General features: G+C 43.7%; 1 protein-coding gene across 5 annotated transcripts in view; it reads left to right on the top strand.

The window, feature by feature from the left end:
* Nucleotides 1-25,577, top strand: part of PPP2R5E (protein phosphatase 2 regulatory subunit B'epsilon) — a 122,230-nt gene that overhangs the window by 6,553 nt on the left and 90,100 nt on the right. For 4 of the 5 annotated variants that reach the window (XM_006110756.5, XM_089778330.1, XM_089778329.1 and 1 more), the window contains one exon: nt 2,477-2,640. In XM_006110756.5, coding sequence (XP_006110818.1) covers nt 2,477-2,640 — 164 coding nt within the window. The remainder of the gene's footprint in view (nt 1-2,476; nt 2,641-25,577) is intronic. The other variant, XM_075926381.2, reaches the window with a different exon arrangement.

Genomic DNA, 25,577 nt, shown 5'->3' with positions numbered 1-25,577 from the left:
ATGTTGTTAACAATTACATTTTGAGAAGGTGTACAGATATTTCTGGATAAATTGTTAGACTTTTTAATGGTTATGTGTGACAAGGAGATGAAAACATTTATTTTTTTGAGGAGGTGAAATAGGGCAAACAAATCCAGCATCTAAGTGTCATTTTTTGTTGATATTTCTAGAGTTCTGCTGACATAACAGGTAACTTTCTGTGTTTTATGTCTTTTGAGAGACTCTTCTCTCCTCTTACTTAAGAATCACAAATTGATTTGTTGAAGTGGAAGTATATTACCCTTTCTCCATATAGTTTGTCTGACTGTACCATGAATCTTGCATGGGGCCTTGATGCCATGGTGATGTTGGCATCGGTTTCAATTGGTAAATAAAATCTGTTTTAAGTAGAGGAGTGTGTTACCCCTAGTCCAATAAATGTAGTCTGTATTATTTGGAATGATAATGAAGTCACACCTGAGGAAATATTAAGTTGATGAAATGAGAATTTTTTAAAATAATGCCAGCTTCACTGTCCAATATCAAGGGATTCCTCTTGATTTATTCAAGCTGTTATGTGTTCCATATTTTCAGTAGATTGTATGTGTTTATATGTGCAAGTGATAACTTTACATATATTAAAGTTGAGAGGGTTTCTTTTAACAACCGCCATCTTTCCAAACATACTTACATGATTTAAAAAATCATACAAAGTATTTTGCATAAGAAGAAACATCCAAATAATGTTGATTTAAATTGTTTATGGATCAGATCAGTCTCCAAATATTTTAACAAAGTAAGGACTTCTAGGCACAATGCAGATTGCAACATCAAGTAGTAGTCCTTTTGATAGTAAGAGCCAGTGGAAATCAAGTGCTCTCAGAATCTTCCAAAAACATTCTTTAAAGCCCTGATCCAGCAAACATTTACACACACTTAATATGACTGATTAAAGTTATGCAGCTGTGTAAGTGTTTTTTGGATATGGGGCTAAGTCTTTTCTTAAATATGTTCTTTTCACTTCACTGAGAAAATGTGGCATAACTTTTTTGACAAAGAAGGCAAGCCTGGTAAAAATTAAGAATTTGTTTGAATTAACCATGTTAGTATTTAATTTTCCAGAAGTAGCATGGAATATACTCCCAAAATATTAGAATGTGAAAAAGGAATGTGCCAAGAGATTTGCAATATGAAAGCTGGATATTTTTAGAGTGGCGAATAAGTAAGTGACAAGTAAAGGGGCTTATCTGTGCTTAAAAGGTGACAGTGGTGCAGCTGCAATGATGCAGCTGTGCTGCTGTAGTGCTTCAGCAAAGATGATACCTACCCTGATGGCTTCTCCCATCTGAGTAGGCACTCCACCTTCCTGAGAGATGCTAGCTATGTTGACAGGTGTAGGCCATTCCCCCCTTTGATATAGCTCTTTTTACTCCAGAGTAAGATTACTGTAACTGCATTGTTCAGAGAGATGGATTTTTGACACCTTGAGTAACATAGTTAACCAGTCTAAGTTGTTAGTGTAGGCCAAACCTAAGTCTAGTCCAGTTTAGTGAATGTTCCTTGGTTTTAAAATATTGTAGTATATTTTAGGAAATTTAATGTTTCCACAAAACACACCTTTATAGACAGTTAACTTAATTTTATTGCTGTTTCATCATATTTATTTTAACTGTCCTAGGAAATAGTTGTGTTTTTAATATTAAAATTCATTGTTATTTTTGAGCTCCTATAAGTGTCAATGGTGCTTTGTGAAAACAAATAAAAGAGAGATCCAAAAAGTATACGATCTTAGGCTTTGATACCTCCGATGGCCTACACAGGTATATTCCTGGACCTCTGTGGAGTTTCATTGACATCAGATGGTTTCCATGCATACACAGGTATCTACATATGTGGATGTAATTGCAGAATCAATGCCTAAATTCAGACATAATGTAACAAGAGAGGGTCATTTACAAAATAGGGAAGAGGAAGACAAGAATTATAATATTACAGGTTGAACTTCATTAATCTGGCACCCTCAGGACCTGATCAGTTCTGAACCAGAGAATTTTCCAGATCATGGGAGGTCAATATTGTCTAGCAGCATTACTAACACTTCTATTGCTTATTGGGCTGTTAGCTCTAATTTACTCTAAATGTCTTCTAAGCAACAGCACAGAACACTGAGAATTAGGACTGGTGATCGTGAACAAACTTTGAGACTGCAGGAAACTTGGCTACATGCATAAAAAGTGGACATACGGCTAACTACAATCATTCTGGAAAACTGATGTTTCTGGACCAGAGAGTTCTGGACTAGAGAGGTTAAATCTGTACAATGAAGCTATTTCATAAGGCCTATATGTAAACTGATAGACCATTTCTCTTTAAAGTCACAAATGGATTTTTAGGAGGGATGTGAAAGAGGGGAAGGAGTTGGCTCTTGACAAACTCATTTCATCTTTACCTGTTTTCATCCACTGGGAATGTATTTATAATATGTGTTTCCCTTCAGTAGGGATATGTCCTCAGTACCAACCACTCCTCCGTCAGTGGATAAAGTGGACGGATTTTCTCGGAAGTCCGTCAGAAAAGCCAGACAGAAGAGGTCACAAAGCTCCTCCCAGTTTAGGTCTCAGGGCAAGCCTATTGAATTAACTCCTCTGCCTCTGCTAAAAGGTAAGGTTTAAGATCAGTTTTATGATTAAAACATTTTTATTTTACAGCAGACATCTAAATTGTGCTAAAAGTATCGTAACAGAAATTTCAGGGGGAAATGTAGCCTGCAAATGATGCCATATAAGGATTTATTAAGCTCTAAAAAAAGTTGCATCAGTTAATAGCTTTTGAATAAAGACCTAGCATCTACAAATGGACTATGTGTTTACTGTTTGCAATACTTGAGGAATTTCTGAATGCTAATACTAATAGAGTCATTGTTGGTAGTCTGAAGGCACACAACCTTTTGCACCTATTTTAGGTTATCAGTCCTTAACATTTAATCCAATGTAGCAATAGTTATTAAATGGGATAAATGATTGTCTGGCAGGTGTGAATGATATTAATTTATCATAAACTTCTGTGACCTGCCAAGCAGTTTCTTCAGGAAGCTAAGTGCTCTCAACTCCCACTGATATCTAGCCCAAGTCTGGGAGACAGAGCAGCTCTCAGCATCGTGTTCTCTCATGGAAAAGGACCTATGTGCTTTTCATTTTCTCAGTCATGCAGCCTTCCACAATTGTTGTTAAGAGACTTATGTGATCAAATGCAGATTTCTACATTTTATCATTCTCCTTTTTGTTTGCAAAGAAAGTAAGTACAGTTAACTCAAGTTAATATTAGAATTGATCATTGTGGTAGTTGATGCTGTAGTTCATAATTCTGAACATTGTCAAGGGCTAGAAGGGTTAGGCCTATCAGCTTTGTTTTGTTTTGCACATATGTACGTTTCCCACATCCCTTCTCTTTACCTGTTCTTCTCTCTGCCTATCTGATATAGTTGTGTTTAGTCAAAGGACTTAAATATGCAAAGGACTGTTCTAACCAGAATCCTGCCACCCCACTTGCTTACAAGAATGGGATAGACACATGAAAAATATCCATATCAATTGAGAGACAATCTGATTATCTTGAATTCTTGTTAGTGGACTACTCAATGGAGTTGTCATTTTTTAGACCTTTTTTGTGGAATTGATAGTGTTTTTAACATCAGGAGCCAAAGAACCTTTTAAAGTAGTATATTAATGATAGGTTAAATGTTGGGTCTGTCATCCTTGACACTTTCCTTTTGAAATACCTAAGGCTCTAGTTAATAAATGTGGACAGTTTTCACTTGTTAAAATAACTAAATTTTGAATGTAAATAGATTGCTCATTTATATATAAAACTGTTTTTACAATTAATATTACTTATTTGTATCACAGTGGTTCCTAGTGATTCATTCAGGGAATACACTCGGTACTTTATACGTACATAACGAAAATATGGGCATGGGGACTGGACTCGATGACCTCTCAAAGACCCTTCCAGTCCTAGTATTCTACAGTTCCTACCATCTAAGGCCCAACCCTGCAAACACACACATTCTTAACTTAACTACCATGAGTACACCAATTAATATCAATGAGATTACTCATGGTAGTCAAGTTAAGAATGTGTGTGAATGTTTGCAGGATTGGAGCCTAATTTTTAGTGCAAGAGACAGTGTATAAGACAAGACAAACCTAAAGCACGAAGTATCAGAGAGAGAATAATGATTAATGCCCTGGCTAATAAATTGAAGTTTTGATCTCACAATTTATTTCTCATTCATTTTATTGCCCGGGGGGGGGGGGGGGGGGAGAAGGGGAGGGTGCTTCATGCTGATACAAGGGTTTATTATATATATAAAATGTAACAAGGGGGTGCTGCTCCCTGTTTGCTATGCTCGCCATGCTCGCCAACCCCCACTCTCTCGGGGTAGGCAGCCCTGGCTCTCTTCCCCCTCCCCCCACCTGCCGGGGAGGGCCAGGCCGAGGCGTGGCAGTCATAGCCTGTCCCAGCTCTTCCCCCTCCCCCAGCCACTGGGTCCCCCTGAAGCCAAGCTAGTTTCCCCCCCCTCTCCTGCTGCTGGGAGGTTGGGCTGGGCCAAGGCTCTCCCTCTCCCTGTGGCCAAGGATGGTCTGGGTCCACTCCAGCTCTTCTCCCCTGGCTACAAGGACACCCCTGCTCTTACCCTCCCCCCCCTTGCACTGCCATTGGCCCCAGCTTTTCCCCCAGGCCCTGAGGCTGCCCTGGTTTTTGCCCCCACTCCCATCCCTGCTGGTCCCTTCCCCCGCACCTGCCCTGGTTCTTTCAGGGGTGCCTTGGCCAGATTGTGCCTGGCTCTGTCTCCAGACCAGGGAGTGGATGAGAGCTCTCTGGGGCCTTGTAGGCCCCGTACTCTTCATCCCCGGTGGCTGGGTGGGAGGAGCACTCTGAGGCCTCGTAGGACCCACACTCTTCCCCCCCCAACTGCCGGTGGGGGAGGGGCCCTCTCTGGGGTCTGACAGCCCCGTGCTCTTCCCTCCGGCTGCTGAGGAAGGAGGTTGCCGCACAGCAGCTGAAAACTGGAGAAAGGGGAGAAGGAAGGGAGGGGCTGCGGGATGCAGTGTGATGTGATGACATCACTCTTGTCTTGCAGGAAAAACTCTTTTATATAGAGAGATACTTTTACTCACCTTGTGCACTTCCAACTCTTTGTATATTGTCAGATTCACTGTTTCCTTTTGATAGGCTCTTAGGTCCCAGTCCTGCAAACTCTTTGCCTTGTCTTTAACTTCAAACTCACGGATAACTTGACTTAATAATTTCCCCTGTTGTTTGTATAGATCTTTCAGATACGAATAAGAGCATGTGATTCAAATTGTTGGTAGACTTTGTTCATTCTCTTACAGTCTGCCTGAACATTACACAAATCTCTGAACTGTGATTTGCTTTTCAGGAAATACAATATAATGAGAAGGAATTTCAGTGATTTCAGTACAGGCAGTCCCCGACTTACGTGGATCCGACTTACGTAGGATCTGCACTTACGAACGGGGCTTTTCTCGCCCCGGAGCTCACGGGCAGCGGGTCGCCACCCGTGTCCTCCGTGGCGAGAAAAGCTTCTCCCGGTCTCCCTGGTCTGCTGGGGAGGTCCAGCAAAGCTGCTGGACCCCCCCCAGCAGACCAGGGACACCGGAGCAAAGCCGCCGCCTGGGCGGCTTTGCTCCCGGGCAAACGAGCAAAGCCGCCCAGGCGACGGCTTTGCTCTGGTGTCCCTGGTCTGCTGGGGGGGTCCAGCAGCTTTGCTGGACCCCCCCAGCAGACTAGGGGGACAGGAGCAAAGCCGCGGAGCATGCTAGTGTCAGCTAGTCCCCCCTTCTCCCCAGCAGACCAGGCTTTTCTTGCCTGCCCCTGGGGTAGAGCAGCTGGGGGCTGCCGGGTTGGTCCCGCAGCGCCGCTCCGGACCAACCCGGCAGCACCCCAGCTGCTCTGCCCCAGGCGTCCTGATTCAGCCGCTGCTGGTCAGTTTCAGCAGCAGCTGAATCAGGATGCCTAGGGCAGAGCAGCTGGGGTGCTGCTGGGTTGCTCCAGTAGCGCCGAGAAGCCGCGCTACTGGAGCAGCCCAGCAGCACCCTAGCTGCTCTGCCCCAGGCATCCCCAAGTCAACCGCTGCTGAAACTGACCAGCGGCTGACTACAGGAAGCCCGAGGCAGAGTTGCTCTGCCCCAGGCTTCCCGGAATCAGCCGCTGATCAGTTTCAGCAGCAGCTGACTTGGGGACGCCTGGGGTTCTTAAGTTGAATCTGTATGTAAGTCAGAACTGGCATCCAGATTCAGCCGCGGTTGAAACTGATCAGTTTCAGCAGCGGCTGACGCCAGTTCCGACTTACATACAGATTCAACTTAAGAACAAACCTACAGTCCCTATCTTGTACGTAACCCGGGGACTGCCTGTATTGAGAATTTAGTGAGACTATGTAAGGTAACGAGTAGTCCTCTGGCACCTTAGAGACTAACAAAAATATATAGAATCATGAGATTCCGTGGGCAAAATCCACTTCAGATTAATTAGATTGGAAATAACAGAAACATCTCTCTGTCTATCTTATCTGTCTATCTACAGCAGAAGTACCTGTGTTAATGAGGCTAATTAAGTGGTCTGCATGTGTCCCATAAGTAGAAGATAAGTTGTTATTGTTCTGTGCTTACTCTTCTGAATAACCAGAAGTGTGCATATTTAGCTTTGTGTGTGCGTAAATGTCGTGTGTTCACATTGCAGTGCATAAGGGGGCTGCATTAAGGTTGCCCCACCACAGTCTGCTCCGCTACTCTGTAAATTTAAAGTAATTCTACTAATTCAATTACTGTGGATTTATACTTGGCGTAATTAAGATTAATTAGGAATTACCAGCTAAAATCTCAGATTTCATGTTATATTTGTAAAGAACAAATCATGTCAAACCAATCTGATAGCTTTCTTTTATAAGGGAGAAGCGATGGGTGTGGCATACCTAGACATCAGTAAAGCATTTGCTACGGTCTTGCATGACCTCCTAATCAATAAACCAGGGAAACACAACCTAGATGGGCTATTATAATGTGGATGCATAATTGGATGGATAACCGTTCTCAGAGAGTAGTTAGTAATGGTTTATAGTCATGCTGGAAGGGCATAAGAAGTGGGGTTCTGCAGGGGTCTGTTTTGGAACTGGTTCTGTTTAATATCTTCAACAATTTAGATGATGGAATAAATCAGGAGTGGGGAATCTTTTAGGTTGGGGGACTGCTGACCCACAGAAAAATCAGTTGAGGGCCGCACACAAGTGAGAAGCCTCTGACTGAGGAGAAAGACACTCCCCACATTCCCCTTGCACACCAGAGCATAGGGGGCCCAGGCTAGTAGATTTTGTGTGTTCCAGCCCTGTGGGGGGCTGGAGTGCCAGCACAGGTCCCCCAATGCTGAGCCTTGGTGGCTGGATCCAGGCAAGCTGTGGGCCGCATCGAGCCCCCAGGCCTGATGTTCCCTACCCTTGGCATAGAGATATGATTATTAAGTTTGCAATAATACCAAGCTTGGGAGGGGTTGCATGTGCTTTGGATGATAGGGTCATAATTCAAAATGATCTGGATAAACTAGAGAAATGGTCTGAAGTAAGTAGGATGAAATTTAATAAGGACAAATGCAAAGTACTCTGCTCAGGAAGGAACAATCTGTTTCACACATTCAGAATGGGAAGTGATTGTGTAGGAAGGAATACTGAAGAAAGGGATCTATGGATCATAGTGAACCACAAGCTAAATATGAGTCAACGGTGTGACACTGTAACGAAAAAAAGCAAACATGATTCTGGAATGCATTAACAGCAGTGTTGTGAGCAAGACATGAGAAGTCACTCTTCTGCTCTACTCTGCACTGATTAGGCTTCACTTGGCGTAGGGATGTAAGCAACTAGTCGACTAGCCAATAAGCAAAAGTGGTTTTCAAATATCTAAAAGAGTGTCACGGGGGTGTGTGGGGGGGGGGAGGCGGGGTTCTCTTTGGCCTCTGATGATAGGACAAGAAGTAATGAGCTTAAATTGCAGCAAGGGAGGTTTAGGTTGGACATTAGGAAAAACTTCCTAGCTGTCAGGGTGGTTAAATACTGGAATAAATTGCCTAGGGAGGTTGTGGACTCTCCATCATTGGAGATGTTCAAGAGCAGGTTGGATAGACAACTATCGAGGTGATCTAGACAGTGCTTGGTTCTGTCACGAGGGCAGGGGACTAGACTTGATGATCTCTCATGGTCCCTTCCAGTTCTAGTATTCTATGATTCTACGATTAACACTTTTCCCCCCTTTATTTCAAGTGGGGAAAAATGGGAGGAGGAAAGAAGTGAACCTGTAGTTCTGTGATCTAGCTATTACAGTTATTGGTACAAATTATTCAAATTTAACTGTATGATCTTTAAATCTCAAGTTGAGTCTGATATTTCTATGCTCTGGCCCAGTCAATCCTAATTTGTACAGCACCCCATATGATATAGTGTGGGTTTTGACTACTTCAGAGGCTCTTTAAAGGGGCTGTTGAGAATTGTCAGAGCCGACAGTCCCCTTAGCTTTGGGAAATTGTGGGAGAGCTGTTGCAATGGAGAGGCCTCACTTCTGGAATTTATATTCCCACTTAAATCCAGTAGTCTGAGAACACAACTTTATTTTGTAGACTTTCGAGTCTTGTCTGTTTAGTAATCATCTATTAACTGGTTTTGCTTGGGTAATGTGTGATTTGCGTGTGTGTTTTGTATTTTTTGTTTGGAGGTTATTTTGTTTTAATGACATTGGTTGCCTCATACTTTGTGGTGCTCTTGTAGTAATCACATCTGATATAGAGGCAGCAGCATGCCTGGAGGAGAGGGGCTGTGTGTAACCGTGAAGGTTTACCGATGAGCCCAAGCTCATTGGTTAACCATTTACGCTATCACATCAATAATTGTCAGAACACATGTAAAGTACCTCAGAATAGGGATGTTAAATTTCAATTAATTAACTAATCGAATAGTCGATGCAATTTCCTGTTGCTACTTTTCAAAGACGAAAGCACTGTGGGAGCATGGGGCAAGTGAGGCAAGCCCCTGCTGGCCCCATGCTCCCCATGGCGTTTCAAAGTGGCAGTGCTGCGTGGACCCTGGAGTCAGCTGTTGACTCCCCTGCTGACCCTGGGCTCCATGCCATGCTGTCACTTTGAAATGCTGCAGGGAGCCCAGTGTCAGGCTCCATGCCATGTTTCAAAGCTGCAGCGCCTCACAGAGCCTGGGGAGAGCTGGGGAGTGCCTGACTGATCCTGGGTTCCACACTGCCATTTTGAAACGCTGCATGCAATCTGGGGACATCCTAGCTGGCTCTGGGGCTGCATGTGGTTTTCAAATCTGCAGTTGCCACTATGAAGCATCCTTCTCTTTCCCCCCACTTTCTGCCTCTTTCTGATATAGGTGGCCGGGGGTGGGGGGAGAAGGGAGGCAACTAGTCAACTAATCATTCACTCCCTACCTCAGAAATGTTAAACTTGAAAAACACTCAACCCTCTCTCCTCCTCCTCCTCCCCCCCCCCCCAGGCTATTCCATATTATTTGGTATCCTAGCATAATTCTGTTTGCCTGCTCTTGATTTTTTTCCAAGGGCAGGTCTATACTTAAAATGCTGCAGCGGCACTGCTGTAGCACTTCAAGAAAAATGCTACTAAACTAACAGGATTACTTCTTCTATTGGCATGGTTAATTCACCTCCACAAGAGGAGAAGCCTTTCCATCAATGTAGTACTGGTCTACACCATGGTTTAGGTCAGTATAACTGTCATTCGGAGGCATGTGGATTTTTCACATCCCTAGGCAATGTACAGGACAATGTAGCACTTTGAAGACTAACAAGATGGTTTATTAGATGATGAGCTTGCGTGGGCCAGACCCACTTCCTCAGATCAAATAGTGGAAGAGGAAGTGGGTCTGGCCCACGCAAGCTCATCATCTAATAAACCATCTTGTTAGTCTTTAAAGTGCTACATTGTCCTGCATTTTGCTTCAGCTACCCCAGACTAACACGGCTACATTTCTATCACTAGGCAATGTAGTTATACCAACATACGTTTATAATGTAAACCTGTCCTAAAACTTTTTCACGTTTAGGCTGAAAACAGGAAAATTCAGCTCAAAAGTTAATTTTAATTTTAGAAAAGTTTACTTTGTCTGAAACAGAGGGAAGGTCTTCCCTAACCAATAGCAGTAACTTTGCTAATGCAACATTAGAATGTCAGTACATTTCATAATATATTTCAGATTGTTTAATACCATGGAAACTATTTCTGTAACAGTAGAAAAAGGAAGCATCATATACTAAAAATGGAACATTTTGTTGCATGTACTGTCATGCATATGATTTATGGTATTGTTTTCCTTATAGGTCGAGTTTTATTGTGATCTTATAAAACCCTATCTTTAGGCTAAGTGCTGAATGTCTTACTCAGGCAAAAGTACCATTAACTTCAATGAAAGTTTTACCTGAGTAAGACTGTGGGATATATTCTTCAATTTTTTGAAGTACAGGCAGTCCCCAGGTTACGTACAAGATAGGGATTATAGGTTTGTTCTTAAGTTGAATTTGTATGCAAGTCGGAACTGGCTCCAGATTCAGCTGCTGCCACTGAAACTGACCAGGGGCTGACTACAGGAAGCCAGAGGCAGAGTTGCTCTGCCCCCAACTTCCTGGAATCAGCCTGATCAGTTTCAACAGCTGCTGAATCTGGAGCCTGGGACAGAACAGCTGGGGCGCTGCCTGGTAGGTTCCCACAGGACCAACCCGGCAGCACCCCAGCTGCTCTACCCGAGGCGTCCCGCAATAAAAGCCTGGTCTGCTGGGGGGGGGGCGCACTAGCTGCACCCCCTCCCTCCCCCAGCAGACCAGGGAGACCCGAGCAAAGCCGCACAGGCAGAGGGACCCTGCTGCCCGTGCGGCTTTGCTCCTTTTTCCCTGGGGTGCTGGGGGGAGTCCCCCCCCCCCCGCACACCAGGGAAACCCGAGCAAAGCCGCACAGGCGGAGGGACCCCGCTGCCCGTGCGGCTTTGCTCCTGTCTCTCTGGGGTGCTGGGGGGAATCCCCTCCCAGCACACCAGAGAGACCTGAGCAAAGCCGCACAGGCGGAGGGACCCCGCCGCCCGTGCGACTTTGCTCCTTTGCTCCTTTGCTCCTGTCTCCCTGGTCTGCTGGGGGGGGGGTCCAGCAAAGCCGCTGGACCCCCCCAGCAGATCAGGGAGACTGGGAGAAGCTTTTCTCGCCCCGGAGGACACGGGCGGCGACCCGCCACCCGTGAACTCCGGGGCGAGAAAAGCCCCGTTCATAAGTGCGGATCCGACATAAGTCGGATCCACGTAAGTCGGGGACTGCCTGTACAACTGCATTTGATCTCTTCTTTGTCTTCTTGTGAAGTGTTCTTAGCTGCCCTCATTATCAAGTCATAGGCTACCATCCTGCCACCCATAATCACATTGATATTTACTGTTTATTATTACATAGTGAAATGGAGGAAAACTTTTATTCATGTTAATAATTCTGGTGATTTCATTGGGAATGGACTACTTTGCCTTTATATGGTATTTTTCACTTGAGTTACTTGGAGCGCTTCACAAATGTCAATAAAGCATTAATAAGTGCCTAAGTTAGATGTTTATTTCAAAAGCACGGATGGAGAAATTGGGGACACAATGATTTTGTTATTTTCCCCTAGAACACATAGAGCAGTACTGGCACAATTGGGAAAAGAGCCCAGATCTCCTGACTTACAGTCCTGTGATCTCTCCACTAGACAACTTTCTTACAGAATCATAAATGTTTGGGATTTAGCTGTGCTTTTCTTCTTCAGATGCTAACTTAGATATCTGTCCTGCAATTTGATCTGTACTGTTCGAACCCTGAGATCCTTTCAGAGGTTCATTGACTTTAGTGGCCTCTCTGTGGGCAGGAGGCTGGCTAAACAGGGAAGTTAATTGGGAGTGATATGAAGAAATGAGCGCCCATAGAAACGATGTAATTTTCCCCCATATGTCTGGTGATGTTATGTGTATAATGCTTTTTCTTTGTCATTTTCCATTATGTGTTCACAGGTAAATAGGTATAGTATAATGGGATACTTCATATATTCACTGGTTGCAGTTGCTGTGTAGTGAGGAGACCACCCATTCTGTTTTCTTCATTAAAAACAGTATTCTTTTCTAGAATAGAAAAGATGGATTGTACTTTTCCTTGTTTTGTTAATATTTTTTTAAAGAGTCATTGATTTTTTTTTTCTAAAAATGAAAGGTAACATTCATCCAGTCTTCTCCCTCAAATCTTTATCCTTTCTTGGGTCCATTCCTGCAAAGATTTAGTTTTGTGTAACTTTACATGTGAGTAATTCAGTTGACTCTAATGTGATGTTAATAACGTGTTTTCAGGAGCAAGGTCTTGTGTGACTGAGAGGTTAATATTGATAATAACTTTAATATAAGCAAATGTCTACACTTTATCTTTAAGGTAAGGACAGGATTTTCTCTAAAATAGAGTAAAGATACAAGGGAACTTCATTAATGGTCAGAGGGAGTAACCTTTTGTGCTTGTTGACGATCACTAGTCTGTAGCAGAATCACTGGTAAATTCCTAATATAGAAGAGGGAGCAGCATTTGCCTCTTGGTAAATTGCCTATAACTAATTAGAGGTGTCAGTGTGTACCTATTTACGTGATTAGCTAATGAGCCTGATACAGAGACTGTGATGTGGAGGGATAGGCGGGAGCCAGTACATGCGGGGAGCTGGGTCTTATAAAGCTGGCTTTCCCCCCCTTTTCCTGCATGCTGCTGCCTCCTACAGAGCACTGGTTCTTGCCTGCCCTCTGCGTGTAAACATTTAACCGTTGTATATTTCAGTGGTTACATGTTTACAAAAATAAATGCATTCTAATACTCCTATAAGTAAGTATGAAGTAGGTGGTGTAGTAAAGGTGTGTATTTTCTTTTTTTCGCCTGGTAGTTTTATAAATGTCAGCTCCTGACTGACAGGCTTTGGACCAGTGGGCTTTTCTAGAGTGTATTAAGGATTTTAAAATGTACGTATGCAGCAGCATTCTTAAGCTCTTATTAATTTTATGCTGTTTTTTGTTAACAGTAGTTGGATATAAGTGTTAATTTGTCATAGGGATGGAAGGGATTAGTTGAATAGTGGACTACCCTATAAGCCTATGCTTATCGGGTAGTCGAGTAGAGTACTCAGACTCCCCCACCCCCCCTTGCTGCCTCTGTATCAGAGGCAGCAAGGGAAGAAGGAATCAGAAGCCGGTGCTAGGGGAGCCATCTTAAAGGCTGGGTCTCCTTAGCACCATGCAGTGCTGCCCATCCATACCTGCCCCATTAAGCAAGGCAGGATATGGGGTGCCCTTAAGTTAGGGAGGTGGGGTGGTTTCTCAAGTGCCCTTGGTGTTAGGGCATTGGCCTAGGGACCCCAAGGTTGTGGGTTTGAGCCCTGCCCACGCATGAGGGCACTAGGCCCACCACCAGCTGCCCCATTAGGAAGGCGGGATAAGGGGCACCCTGAAGATAGGGATGTGGGCTGGGTACTCGCATGGCCTAGGGGTAAGGGCATTGGCCTGGGGACCCCAAGGTTGTGGGATTGAGCACTGGGTGAGGGCACCAGGCCCACCACCTGCTGCTCCTCTGATAAAGGCAGTGGTGTGGGGGGGGAACTGAAGAACAGGGGCTCGGCCACAAAGCAGCCCCTGTCTGTAGGAGGTCCCAGTGGGAAGGGGCTGCTGCTGGCTGAGGAGGTAGCCCAGCTCAGTCCTGGCTTGTGCTGGGGACGGGACCAAACCCTGCTACAGCTCTGCAATTTATAATGCAGTAGGAGCTGGGTAGCCTGTCCCCCAGTTACTACTGTGTATTAAATTGCAGAGCTGCAGTGTGGTTTGGTCCCACACCCTGTGTGAGCTGGGACTGACCCGGGCTGCCTATCGACTAATTGAGTAGGCAATAAAAATTCTATCAACTACCCGATTAGTTAAATATCTGCTTCTTAACCTGTCTGACTTGTCATGCTGTGGCAGGGAAACATAATTCTTAAGTTAATCATTATCCATATGCTCTTGAACCTCTCACAGAAGAAATTGTGCCTCTTGCCTTACAGTGCACTTAAAACTAGACTGCCTTGCAATGTATTTAAATTTAGACTTAAACCAGTGCAGGAGAGTGTAAGGCACATTCTCTTGTGTTACCAAAGCTTATTTTGCACTGAGGGAGAGGAACAACTTTAAAGCTGTTACGTAGCATGTGAGCAGTGGTGATCAAGCACACTGTCAGTTTTCATAGTGGAGAGATGTAAATAGTGGTGTTCCTAAAGGATCAATACTGGGACCAGACCTGTTCAACACATTCATAAATGATTTGGAAAAGGGGGTGAACACAAAGGTTGCTGGAATCACGTTTTGCAGGCAGGATAAAATTACTCAAGATAGTTAAGTTCAAAGCTGACTCTGAAGATTTACAAAGGGTTCATACTAGGGATGTAAAAATGTAGTCGCTTAATCGATAAGCAAAGCTTAATGCTATAAATTACACACGTTTCCCCTCCCCCCCACCTCTTGCCAGTAAATTGTTTAGTAGGCTGGCCAGCAGCCCAGCTCAGTCCCGGCTTGCACTGGGTCCTGGACCTACCCCAGCTGTGGCTTTGCATTTAAAGTGTATTAGGAGCCAGGCGGGCAGGTAGCTCAGACCTCTCTTCCCTGGACAGGGGCTGCCTGGGGACTATAGAATAGTTGACTAACTGATAAGAATTCATGAGCTTAATCGATTATTCAATAATCAGTATTTAACATCCCTAGTTCACACTAAGGGTTACTGGGCGACAAAAGGACAAATGAATTTCAATGTTGATAAACGCTGCAAAATAATGATTATTGGAAAAAATATTTCCAGCCAGACATACAAAATGATAGATTCTAAATTAACTGTTACCACTCAAGAATGGTAGCACTGGATAGTTCTTGGAAAACATGCTCAATGTGTGGTGGCAGTCAAACAAACTTACAGACTGATAGGAACCATTAGGAAAGGGATAGATAATAAAACAGAAAATCTCATCATGCCGCTATATAAATCAGTGATTCACCCAGACCTTGAATATTGAATGTCGTAATAGTTGCCCCATCCCCAAAAAGATACGCTAGAATTGGAAAAGATACAGAGAAGGGCAACAAAAGTGATTAGGAATATAGAACAATTTCTGTCTGAGAAGAGATTAAAAAGCTTGGGACTTTTCAGTTTGGAAAAGAGACAACTAAGCATCTGATGGATAGAGATCTATAAAATCACAAATTGTATTTAAAAAAAAAAAAAAGTCAGGAAAGTGTTATTTACCCCTTTCACACAACCCAATAACTGGGGGCATCCAATGAAATCAATAGGCAGTAGGTTTAAAAAAAAATTGGGAGGTATTTCTTCACACAATGCATACTCAACCTGTTGAACTTGTTGCCATGGGATGTTGTAAAGATCTAAAATATAACTGGATTTAGAAAAGAAGCAGTGAGTTCGTGTGGCACAGGGCCATTTATGGCTGACTCAATATTGTCAGGGACACAACTCCATGTTTTATTGCTCTAAACCAGGGGTGGGGAACCTTTTTTGGGTGCGGGCCACTCACCGACAGAAAAATCAGTTGGGGGCTGCACGCAAGTAAGAAGCAAAGTGAGAAGCCTCTGACTGAGAAGGAGAAAAATACTTCCCACATTCCCCTTACACACCAGAGCATAGGTGTACCCAGGCTAGTAGATTTTGTGTCCTCGAGCGCTACGGGTGAGTGGCAGGGCAGGCTGAAGCTGAGCCTTGGGGTCCACAACCGGCTGCCAGGCCTGAGGTTGCCCACCCTACCCTAAAACTCTGTCTACCAAAAGCTGAGACTGGATGAGATGGGGTGGATCACTCTATGGTTTTCTGTTGTGTTCATTCGTTCTGAAGCATCTGGCTTTAGCTTGTGTCAGAAAATGGGATATTGGACTAGATAGACCATTGGTGTGATCCTGCATGGCTGTTCTTACATGCTGAGATGATTGGCAAAGGATTTTAAAACTGTGTTTGTGCCCTTTTGCTTCTTTATGATGCATGAAGGACACCTGAAAGATATGATGGTTTTAAAATGAAATTTTGTTTATGTAAGTGTGTGTTTGAAATCTTGTCTACCTTGCTCTTGCTGGAGAATCTTGAGGGCTTCTTATTTACTAAAGATTTCTGTGGAGAGAAACATTTATTATGAGATCTGACACTATGCCATCTACTGCCACTCAAAAGAGTGATCTAACTGCTTTGTATCACCCCATCCTGTTCCTTTCTTTTGTCATTGTCATAGGTCAAGTTTAACCCTGGTTTGATTTATTTTTTCTTACTGTTTATGCTGATATAACTGTTGTATTTTGAGGTTTTAAAATACAGAAACACACTGCAAACTATATGTGGGTTGCTTTCAGAGGTTGTTTTTGCAGGTTTTATTGTATTAGAAAGGATGGGTTGGATATACAGCCCCGTAAAATCAAATGGTATTCCTAATAGATTGGAAAGTAGGGCAGAAATTATTCAGGGTCACGGAGTTGTAGTATTTCTAGTTTCCTTTTACATGAAAGATCTAACCACTGAATAAGAATACATAAATTTCCATTTAGTTTTCTATAAAAATTGTTTACACTCTCTTCACTCGGAATATTTTAAACATTTCTGTAGTCTAGTTTTAGATACGTTGTGAATTATTTTTTCTAAAGAGATGATCTCTTCATTAAGTATTGTATAGTTCCCCTGGTTAATACGATAATTTATATTTTTCATTTATACATATGCAAAGTTTGAAAAATCTGGTATTCAAACCAGACAAAATTTAGCCAGTGCAGCAAACTTAATTTAACTGCTGTATGTTTAAATGCTGTTGATGGGAGGCTAAATCCTCCAGGCTTCATTTGTTATCAGAGAGGTTTTCAAATGGTATTTTAGGGTTAGAGTAGTCTTTGAAGCACAGAGTTATGTTTTCAGCTAGATTAGCTTGTGTGTGTGGGAAAACAACTCTTAATTGGAGGATTATGACCATTATCTTTCCCCTTTTTAATTTTCCCTGTTAGTCCTCTCTTCACTCTTTTTTATCACTTTCCTCCACACCTTCCTGCACTTTTCCTTTTCCTATGGATTGAAGTGTCATTGCAGCCACTAATGGGCACTATAATCTGTTACACATGAACAGTATGAATTCTTGGGCTAGTTAGAGGTAGAGATGTGAAAATGCATTTAAAAATGTAACCATGTAGCCACTAAAGATTCATAATAGTTACATGTGCTGCGGGCTCTGTAGTATAAAGCCTAAATAAGCTTATTTAAGCTTTTTACTGCAGAGCCCTGCAGCGAAGCCTCCCTGGTAGTGGGGCTCTGTAGCTAGCTCCCCAGAAGCAGGGCCATCAGGGAGCCTGCTGTGTAACCTGCGGTGGGGGGTTAAGGGTGAGGCTTACCAGTTAGTCTATTAACCTTTTACATCCCTAGTTAGAGGGGTCCTTCCAATCACTGAGTCAATAAAATTAGCTCTTTGAGTGATATAAAATAGTCCACAGATCTGTTAGTTAGTCTTTCAGTCTGCTTGCAGCTGCTTTGGATGCTGGGCCAGATGTATCACACCCTTTCAGGAAGGGGTTTGTCTATGCATCTGAAAAGCATGCTAGTTTAATTCTGCCTTCATAGCTTCAATGAAGCAGTTCCAGACTTCTTCGCTGTAGAGCTTCTTTCCCCTTTCCTCTTTAATAGAATAATTTACCCACTCATTTCTTGAGATTGTTTATTGACAAAGGGAATAGGTGTATTCTTTCCCTGATGCTGAGACACTGAGGAGATTGAAGCCCCTGATTATCCACATGAAGTGTGGAATAGTGAGTTTGGAAGAGGGGAAATGCAAAAACACGTGCCTTTCTAATTGTTCCCTAATAGAGTTCATGTGTCCACTGTTGGCATAAACTGGGCCCTTCAAAGCAATTGATTTTGGGCAGGGGTCACTGGTTCCCTCCTTGGGAGAAGGAAGGATTCAGGTGGCTTCAGAGAAGAATGTGCAGCTGAGAGAAGTGGTTGCTGGTTCCTACTGAGGAGAGCAGTGCCTAAAGAACGTTCCCAGTGCATTGGGAAAGTTTGTGGCGGTGTGGCTGAGCCACAACTGTGGAATGTAGAATAGCTGAACCCTGGCCTCAAATTGTGGATTGAAGACTGATTTTAGATTGAAGACAATGCATGAACATGGGAGATTGTGGTAAAGGGCCTTACAGATAGACCTGTCTTTTTCTTTATTCCCTAATTTCCTTCCACTGTGAGAGAGTTGTTTTTTTGCTCTAAACCAAATAGAGTTTCCCTTGTAGCAAGCTGCTCCAGGATACCCATTGGACATGCTGGGTTCAAGGGAGTTCTTAGCAGGGAAGACAAATTGCATTGAACCCTTTAATCTTAGAATAATGAGCATATGGGATCTTTCCTCTTGGTTATTCCTGACCTTGGGCCCTTCTGTTGTGAGGAGAAGATTTGGACACGGAGGGTACGTCTAGACTACATGCCTCTGGCGACAGGAATAGGAAAATGAAGCGGCGATTTAAATAATCACCGCTTCATTTAAATTTAAATGGCTGCCGCGCTGAGCCGATCAGCTGTTTGTCGGCTCAGTGCGGTAGTCTGGACGCTCCGCGGTCGACATCAAAGGCATCTGTCAACCTCTCATGTCTCATCCCAGGAGGCATACCTAACTGGGAGGTCGACAGATGCCTTTGATGTCGACTGCAGAGCGTCCAGACTACCGTGCTGAACAGACAAACAGCTGATGGGCTCAGCGCGGCAGCCATTTAAATTTAAAAGAAGCGGTGATTATTTAAATCACCGCTTCATTTTTCTGTGCCGGGTAGTCTAATCTACATGTTGCCAGACGCATGTAGTCTAGACATACCCTTGGTTCTATCTCACGAATAGCCAAAGGGAGTTGTGGCAAGAAAGGGCGCCTCAGAAGAAAAGAGAAGTGAAACCACTGAGGATATGCTCAGATCCCCCCATAATTGGGAGATCATCACTTGGACCACAGAGGGAGTTTTCTCTGTAACCTTCAGACTTGGAAGAAACTAAAAATGCTGCAAGAAAACAGTCTCTGAACACACATCCAAACTTAGGTTTTCCTTACCTTCAGAAAAAAATCTGGAAAATTGGAAGTATACAGATGTGTTCCCCCTTGTTGTACTCTGTAGGCTGGGCAAGATGTGGCCCGGGGGCCAGATAAGGCCCAACTAACACTTTGATCTGGCCTGCAGACTTCATCTGGCCGCTTTCTATATATATCCTGCTGCCTGTGCCACCAAATTTCCAGGCAGTGGTTTATGCAACAGGATTTAACTTAAATGGCTCACGGCTCACGGTCATGATGCTATCCTGGCAGAGGCTGGAGCTGTGAGATCTTTAAATAGCCACAGCAACCCTGGATGGCTGCCAGGCAACACAGTAGTGGCGGGTCCAGGAGCTGCAAGCCCTTGGCTGTGTTTTTAATTCATAGCCTCTGTCCCCAGACAACTTTGGGTGGAGCCCCACTCCTTCTGCCCTAAGCCCTATTCTTTCCGGGGTGGAGCCAGCTAGGGTTACCAGATGGTTTAACCAAAAATACCGAAACACCCCCCGCCAGAAAAAAAAAAAAAAAACCCACCAGGGAAAAAATTCTGTTGGGGGGAGGGAAAAGGGGAGGGGGGGGCAGACCAAAGTTGTTGCGCAAAAAAAAAAAAAAGGACCCCAAGAGTTATTAAGCAAATAAATAAAATAAAACAGCATGGTCCCTTTAAGCTCATGCAGAGTCAGAATAGGGATAGGAAGAGGAGAGGTTGAGCACTAAGACCCAGGCATTGCTTCCTCTTGCTCAGGTCTTTAGGCTTTTTGCCGGCAGCCATCTTGTTTTCTTGGTCGAGCCAGAAGGAAGCTTCCCTGTGGAACCAGGTAAGCAGCGGGGGCTGGGCCCAGTTGCTGAGAGTGTCGTAGGGTTGCCAGGTGTCCAGTATTTTTGCCTCCTTGCAGGGCAAAAAAACCAGAAAACACCGAACATTTTAGGTGTTCGGTATTTTCTGAATTTTTTTTACCGGACAGGAGGTGAAAATACCAGACTGTCCGGGTCAATACCGGACACCTGGCAACCCTAGAGACAGCCCATGACTATGTACCAAAATTAATTAAGTGTCTCTCTCTTCCCATCCTTCTCCCTCACTCCCCCCCTGGCAAAAATTGTTACCTGCCTCTGCCTCAGAGCATCATTGTCCTTTTCCTTTGCTGGATAATCCTAGCGTGAACAGGAACGCTTTCTAATGTAGGTATGTACATGGCCACCATCACTGTAGTATTCGAGTGCCTCAACCTTCATTCTATATTTATTCTCACAATATGCCTGCGAGGTAGGGTAGTACTGTCATTCCATATATTGTTTATATCTTCGGTTTGTTTTGTTTTGTTCTTTAGATGAGGAGCTAAGGCATCGAGAGACTAAGTGACTTGCTGAAGGTCACACAGTTTGTGATGAAACAGGAAATTGAACCTGATTCTCCAAACAAATTTGAAAAAAACTGAAATTTAAGACTGACTTTAAAAGCAAATAAGTGGAGAATTATCTTTTTCTATTAATGGATTTGAAAAGACTTGTTTACCTAGATATCCTATTTTCCTTAGCAAGTTCCTCTCTTCATGCTAAATTTAGAGAAGAGCCTGCTGACTTATACTAATTGATTTATGAACTAGGAAATAGAGTTAGGAAAAAAGGTTAACTGGTAATAGGTGATGCTTACCAGTTCTGGTTAACAGGTGGAGTCCGAAGCAGTCTCTGTCTGTGGTGGGTCTGGGCTTTATCTATTTATTTCCTTGTTCCAGTAAAATTATGTAACAACACTAACCCTGTATTACAAAGAGAGCTGGTAAACCTTGTATAGGCATAGGCTTATATAGGGGGTATCAATATAGTCATATATTATTAAGCAGTATTGCAAAACCACTTGCTACAATTATTGACCTTTTGTGGTTCAGCAAATATTACGGGTTTGGAACAGGTCCCATATGAGGAGAGATTAAAGAGACTGGGACTTTTCAGCTTGGAAAAGAGGAGACTAAGGGGGGATATGATAGAGGTATATAAAATCATGAGTGGTGTGGAGAAAGTGAATAAGGAAAAGTTATTTACTTGTTCCCATAATATAAGAACTAGGGGCCACCAAATGAAACTAATGGGCAGCAGGTTTAAAACAAATAAAAGAAAGTTCTTCTTCACACGGCGTATAGTCAGCCTGTGGAACTCCTTGCCTGAGGAGGCTGTGAAGGCTAGGACTATGACAGGGTTGAAAAGAGACCTAGATAAATTCATGGAGGTTAAGTCCATATATGGCTATTAGCCAGTATGGGTAAGGAATGGTGTCCCCACCCTCTGTTTGTCAGAGGGTGGAGATGGATGGCAGGAGAGAGATCGCTTGATCATTACCTGTTCGATTCACTCCCTCTGGGGCAATTGGCATGGTCCACTGTCGGCAAACAGGGTACTGGGCTGGATGGACCTTTGGTCTGACCCAGTATGGCCGTTCTTACGTTTTAAATAATCTGATTCTGCACTCGTTAAGTATCGAGAGTGCTAGAATAGTGTAGGGATGTTAAATTGTGGGTAATCAGCTAATCAAGTAGTCGATGGGATTTCCATCAACTACTTGATTAGTTGATAAGAGGGGAAAATGAAGAGCCACAGTGGGGTTAGCTCCCAGCCTGGGAATTAACTGCACTGCGGCTCTGTCTTTTAAATATACAGGCAGTCCCCGAGTTACGCAGATCCGACTTATGTCGGATCCGCAGTTACGAACGGGGCCCATCTCCCTGGTCTCCAGCAGACCAGGGAGAGGAAGCAAAGCAGCAGAGCACGCGGTCAGCAGACAGCCCAGACGCATTTGGGCTGTCCGCTGCCCGCGTGCTCCTTGGCTTTGCTCTGCTTTGCTCCCCGTCTCCCTGGTCTGCAGACCAGGGAGACGGGGAGCAAAGCAGAGCAAAGCCAAGGAGCCCGAGGGCAGCAGGACAGCCACGGCGCGTCTGGGCTGTCCCGCTGCCCCCGTGCTCTGCGGCTTTGCTCCGGACGCCTGTGGTACAGCAGCTGGGGCGCTGCCGGTTGGTCCCGTAGCGCCGCTCTGGGCACTACTGGACCAACCCGGCAGCACCCCAGCTGCTCTGCCCCAGGCGTCCTGATTCAGCCACAGCTGGTCAGTTTCAGCAGCGGCTGAATCAGGATGCCTGGGGCAGAGCAGTTTGGGTGCTGCTGGGTTGGTCCAGTAGCGCTGAGGAGCGGCAGCGCTACTGGACCAACCCAGCAGCACCCCAGCTGCTCTGCCCCAGGCGTCCCCAAGTCAGCCGCTGCTGAAACTGATCAGTGGTTGACTACAGGAAGCCCCTGCCCTGGGCTTCCTGGAATCAGCCGCTGATCAGTTTCAGCAGCAGCTGACTTGGGGATGCCTTGGGTTCTTAAGTTGAATCTGTATGTAAATCAGAACTGGCGTCCAGATTCAGCTGCTGTTGAAACTGATCAGCGGCCAGTTCTGAATCTGGACGCCAGTTCCGACCTACATACAGATTCAACTTAAGAACAAACCTACAGTCCCTATCTTGTACGTAACCCGGGGACTGCCTGTATTAAGAGCCACCTTTTACATGTATTAAGAGCCGGGAAATGTATTCCTGGCTTGGGCCTGGCCCTCCCGCTGCACCTTTGTTTTTAAAATATATTAAGAGCCGCTGGACTAGTCGACTAGTCACTTACATCCCTAGACTAGCGAGGTTTAACCTGTACATGTTAGTAGTAATACGTGTATTGGAGCTTAATCTATAGAGATTCAATGCTCTTCCTTCCTTTGGCAGTTCTGAGACTCTGTCGTGTCCACAAAGTTGCAGAAAACTTTAGTTTGATACAAAAGAAAAAAAGCCCTTCATTTTGACCGGAAGCTTTTTAATTTTTTTAAGAGCCACTGCAGGATTAAAGTCTCCTCTATAAACCTCTAATTTCCTTGAGTTGCTTAAGAAACAAAATCTATAACATAAACCTACAAAAATGCATGTGGTTTGAAGTTTCCTTTTGAAGGAATAGAGAACAGTTTTTTCCTCTGCCAGCCCTCAGTCCTTCAATCCAACTGGCCTGTTTTATATAAATTTCAGTAAATTAGCTTCAGCTGCCCTGCCCTCTCTTAAGCTTGTGAGTGGTATTTCTGTATACAAGATTCTTCCTTTCAGAAAGATGTCTCCTCATTTTGGTAGGGAAACCTTGGTTCGGAATTCAAAAGAAAAGGCGATGAGAACTCTGAGGCTCAAGGCATCTGTACTGCTAGTCACAGTTTCATGTCTACAAGTTAGCCTTCAAAGCCAATTCTTTTTTTCATGAGGTCTGTACGAGGGATGTAAGCGACTAGTGACTTGACTAATTGCTCCCTCCCCCTTGCTGCCTCTGTCAGAGAGAGGCGGCAGCAAGGAGGGGGGAGCAGGAGCTGTTGGGAGCTGGCTTAAAAGCTGGTTCCCCACCAGCACTGTCTCCATGGGGAAGCAGGGCAGGGGTGCAGCGGGGAACTGGGGGCGCTTCCATCTTTGAAATGTAGCAAGAGCTGGAGAGGCTCTTGCTACATTTCAAAGGCTGAGGCGCCCTTATCGACTAATTGAATAGTCGATGCAGATTCCATTGACTATTCAGTTAGTTGATTAATCTAAATTTAACATCCCTAGTCTATACCGTTTTCCCCAGAAACAGGAGATTGTTACTGTATTTTTAATCCAAATCATTATGTTGTCCAAATGAGAAGCTATATCACAGTCTGGATTTACACAGAGTTCTCCGGATGTACACAAGTGTACATACTCTTCTGTAAATCTAAATCCTTCTTCATGCTTGATCATGCTTTACATTTTTAGAGTAATTTCAGTAATGGGAAAATATGCTGAGTCTTGCTAGTAACAAGCAGAGGTGAATGCTTTTTCTTAAAGGTTTTCACATTAATGTTATGTTTGAAGATTTTAAAAACTGGTTTAAACCAGATTTATAATAGAGAACAATAATATCTATGTGATTTTTTTTTTTCCCCCTTCCCTCCTTAAAAATTGTTTTGCTTTTTAGAAGTTGCAATTTGACATTGGGAGCTTTTTTTAGATTCTAATTCAGCAAAGAATTTAGCTACATTTCACAGAGTGTAGGTATTTGTATTTTGTCCAGCCTCGTTTTAAACGTCCCATACTTATCTCCTATCCTTTGTGAAACTATTCCATAGCCTAAGAAAGCTCTTTATCTGTTGGGATCAATATCTAACAGATAAAACACAAGATGGGATATTAGTTGGTGTCTGCTACAGACACCAAATCACGAGTGAATAAGATGACTGTCACTTTTCGATAATGTGTAAGAAGAAAAGCTTGTGATCATGAGGAACATTTGGAGTAAACATATGCTTTAGGTCTCATTGTATCATACTAAAACATCCTCAGAATTTCTAAAAGTTATATATGACAATTTACTAACTCAAAAAGCATTATGTACAATATGTGCTAGATCTTGTATGAGCTTGGGGGGGGGGGGGGGAGGGAGAGGGAAGGACTCAGTTGAGATGGGCTGGAGCAGTCGCTGCTGCTGCTGCTAAAAAGTCCAGATCTGTTAACTACAGAACAAAACAAGAAACACATGCACACAAAAGATACAAAATGCAGCTTCTGTCTCTGGCTTTGACTCTCAGTGCTGGAAAAACATAGGCATAGCTCACAAATCTTATCAGCCACTGCAAGACCTAACTGCTTGTACTAGTATCGGGCTGTGTTAAGTATTGCTTTTAGCTGCCTTTCTGGTAACAGCCTAGCACTGATGTCAAATAAAGTTTTGTCTGGCAAAACCCGACTTTTATTGGAGAGAAGGAAAAAGAAGGGGATTGGGAAAGAGAAGAAATAAATTGGTAATGGAAAAAGATACATTGGGACATGGGGAAACCATGTCTCACATTCCAGATGTTTGTTGTTCTGCATTTAGCCAGAGCCGGTGGAGGAGGTGGTATCATCTAAGTCCTTCTTTCTAGCCCAGTCTGCTCAGGACATCTCCCAGGATTAGGATGAAGAAGGCACAATAGTGTCTCTTTGGATCCTTGCTCCCTAGGAGATGGGTCAAGGTGGTGGGGGTTTGTAGCCATGATGGTGAAGCTTGCTCATTCCCATTCTTATAGACTCCTAAGAAATGTAGGTATGGCATAGATGTTGAGAAGTCATCAGATACAACCCCCTGCTACAGTTTTTTGTCTCTGTTACCCAGGCATTTCCCCCTCAAAAATTTACTCTTCTAAGGACTTCAGATGGGAATGATGGATGAAATAGTTCATCCTCTCTATTTTGTCCACCAACGAAGCCTGATTTTTAACTCCCAAATTTGGTTAGTTAATTGTCCTACATTGTTCTTGTATGAGACATGATCTTAATTCAGTTCTTGAGTTGTATTAATATGCCTTTTTGTTTGGACTAATTCACTCTTTCTGTCTCTCCTTAGCTCTTTTCACGATCTAT

Source organism: Pelodiscus sinensis, chromosome 5 (assembly GCF_052426305.1).
Source record: "Pelodiscus sinensis isolate ZL-2025 chromosome 5, ASM5242630v1, whole genome shotgun sequence".
Classification (NCBI taxonomy): Eukaryota; Metazoa; Chordata; order Testudines; family Trionychidae; genus Pelodiscus; species Pelodiscus sinensis.
This window is presented reverse-complemented; position numbering and strand designations above follow the sequence as displayed.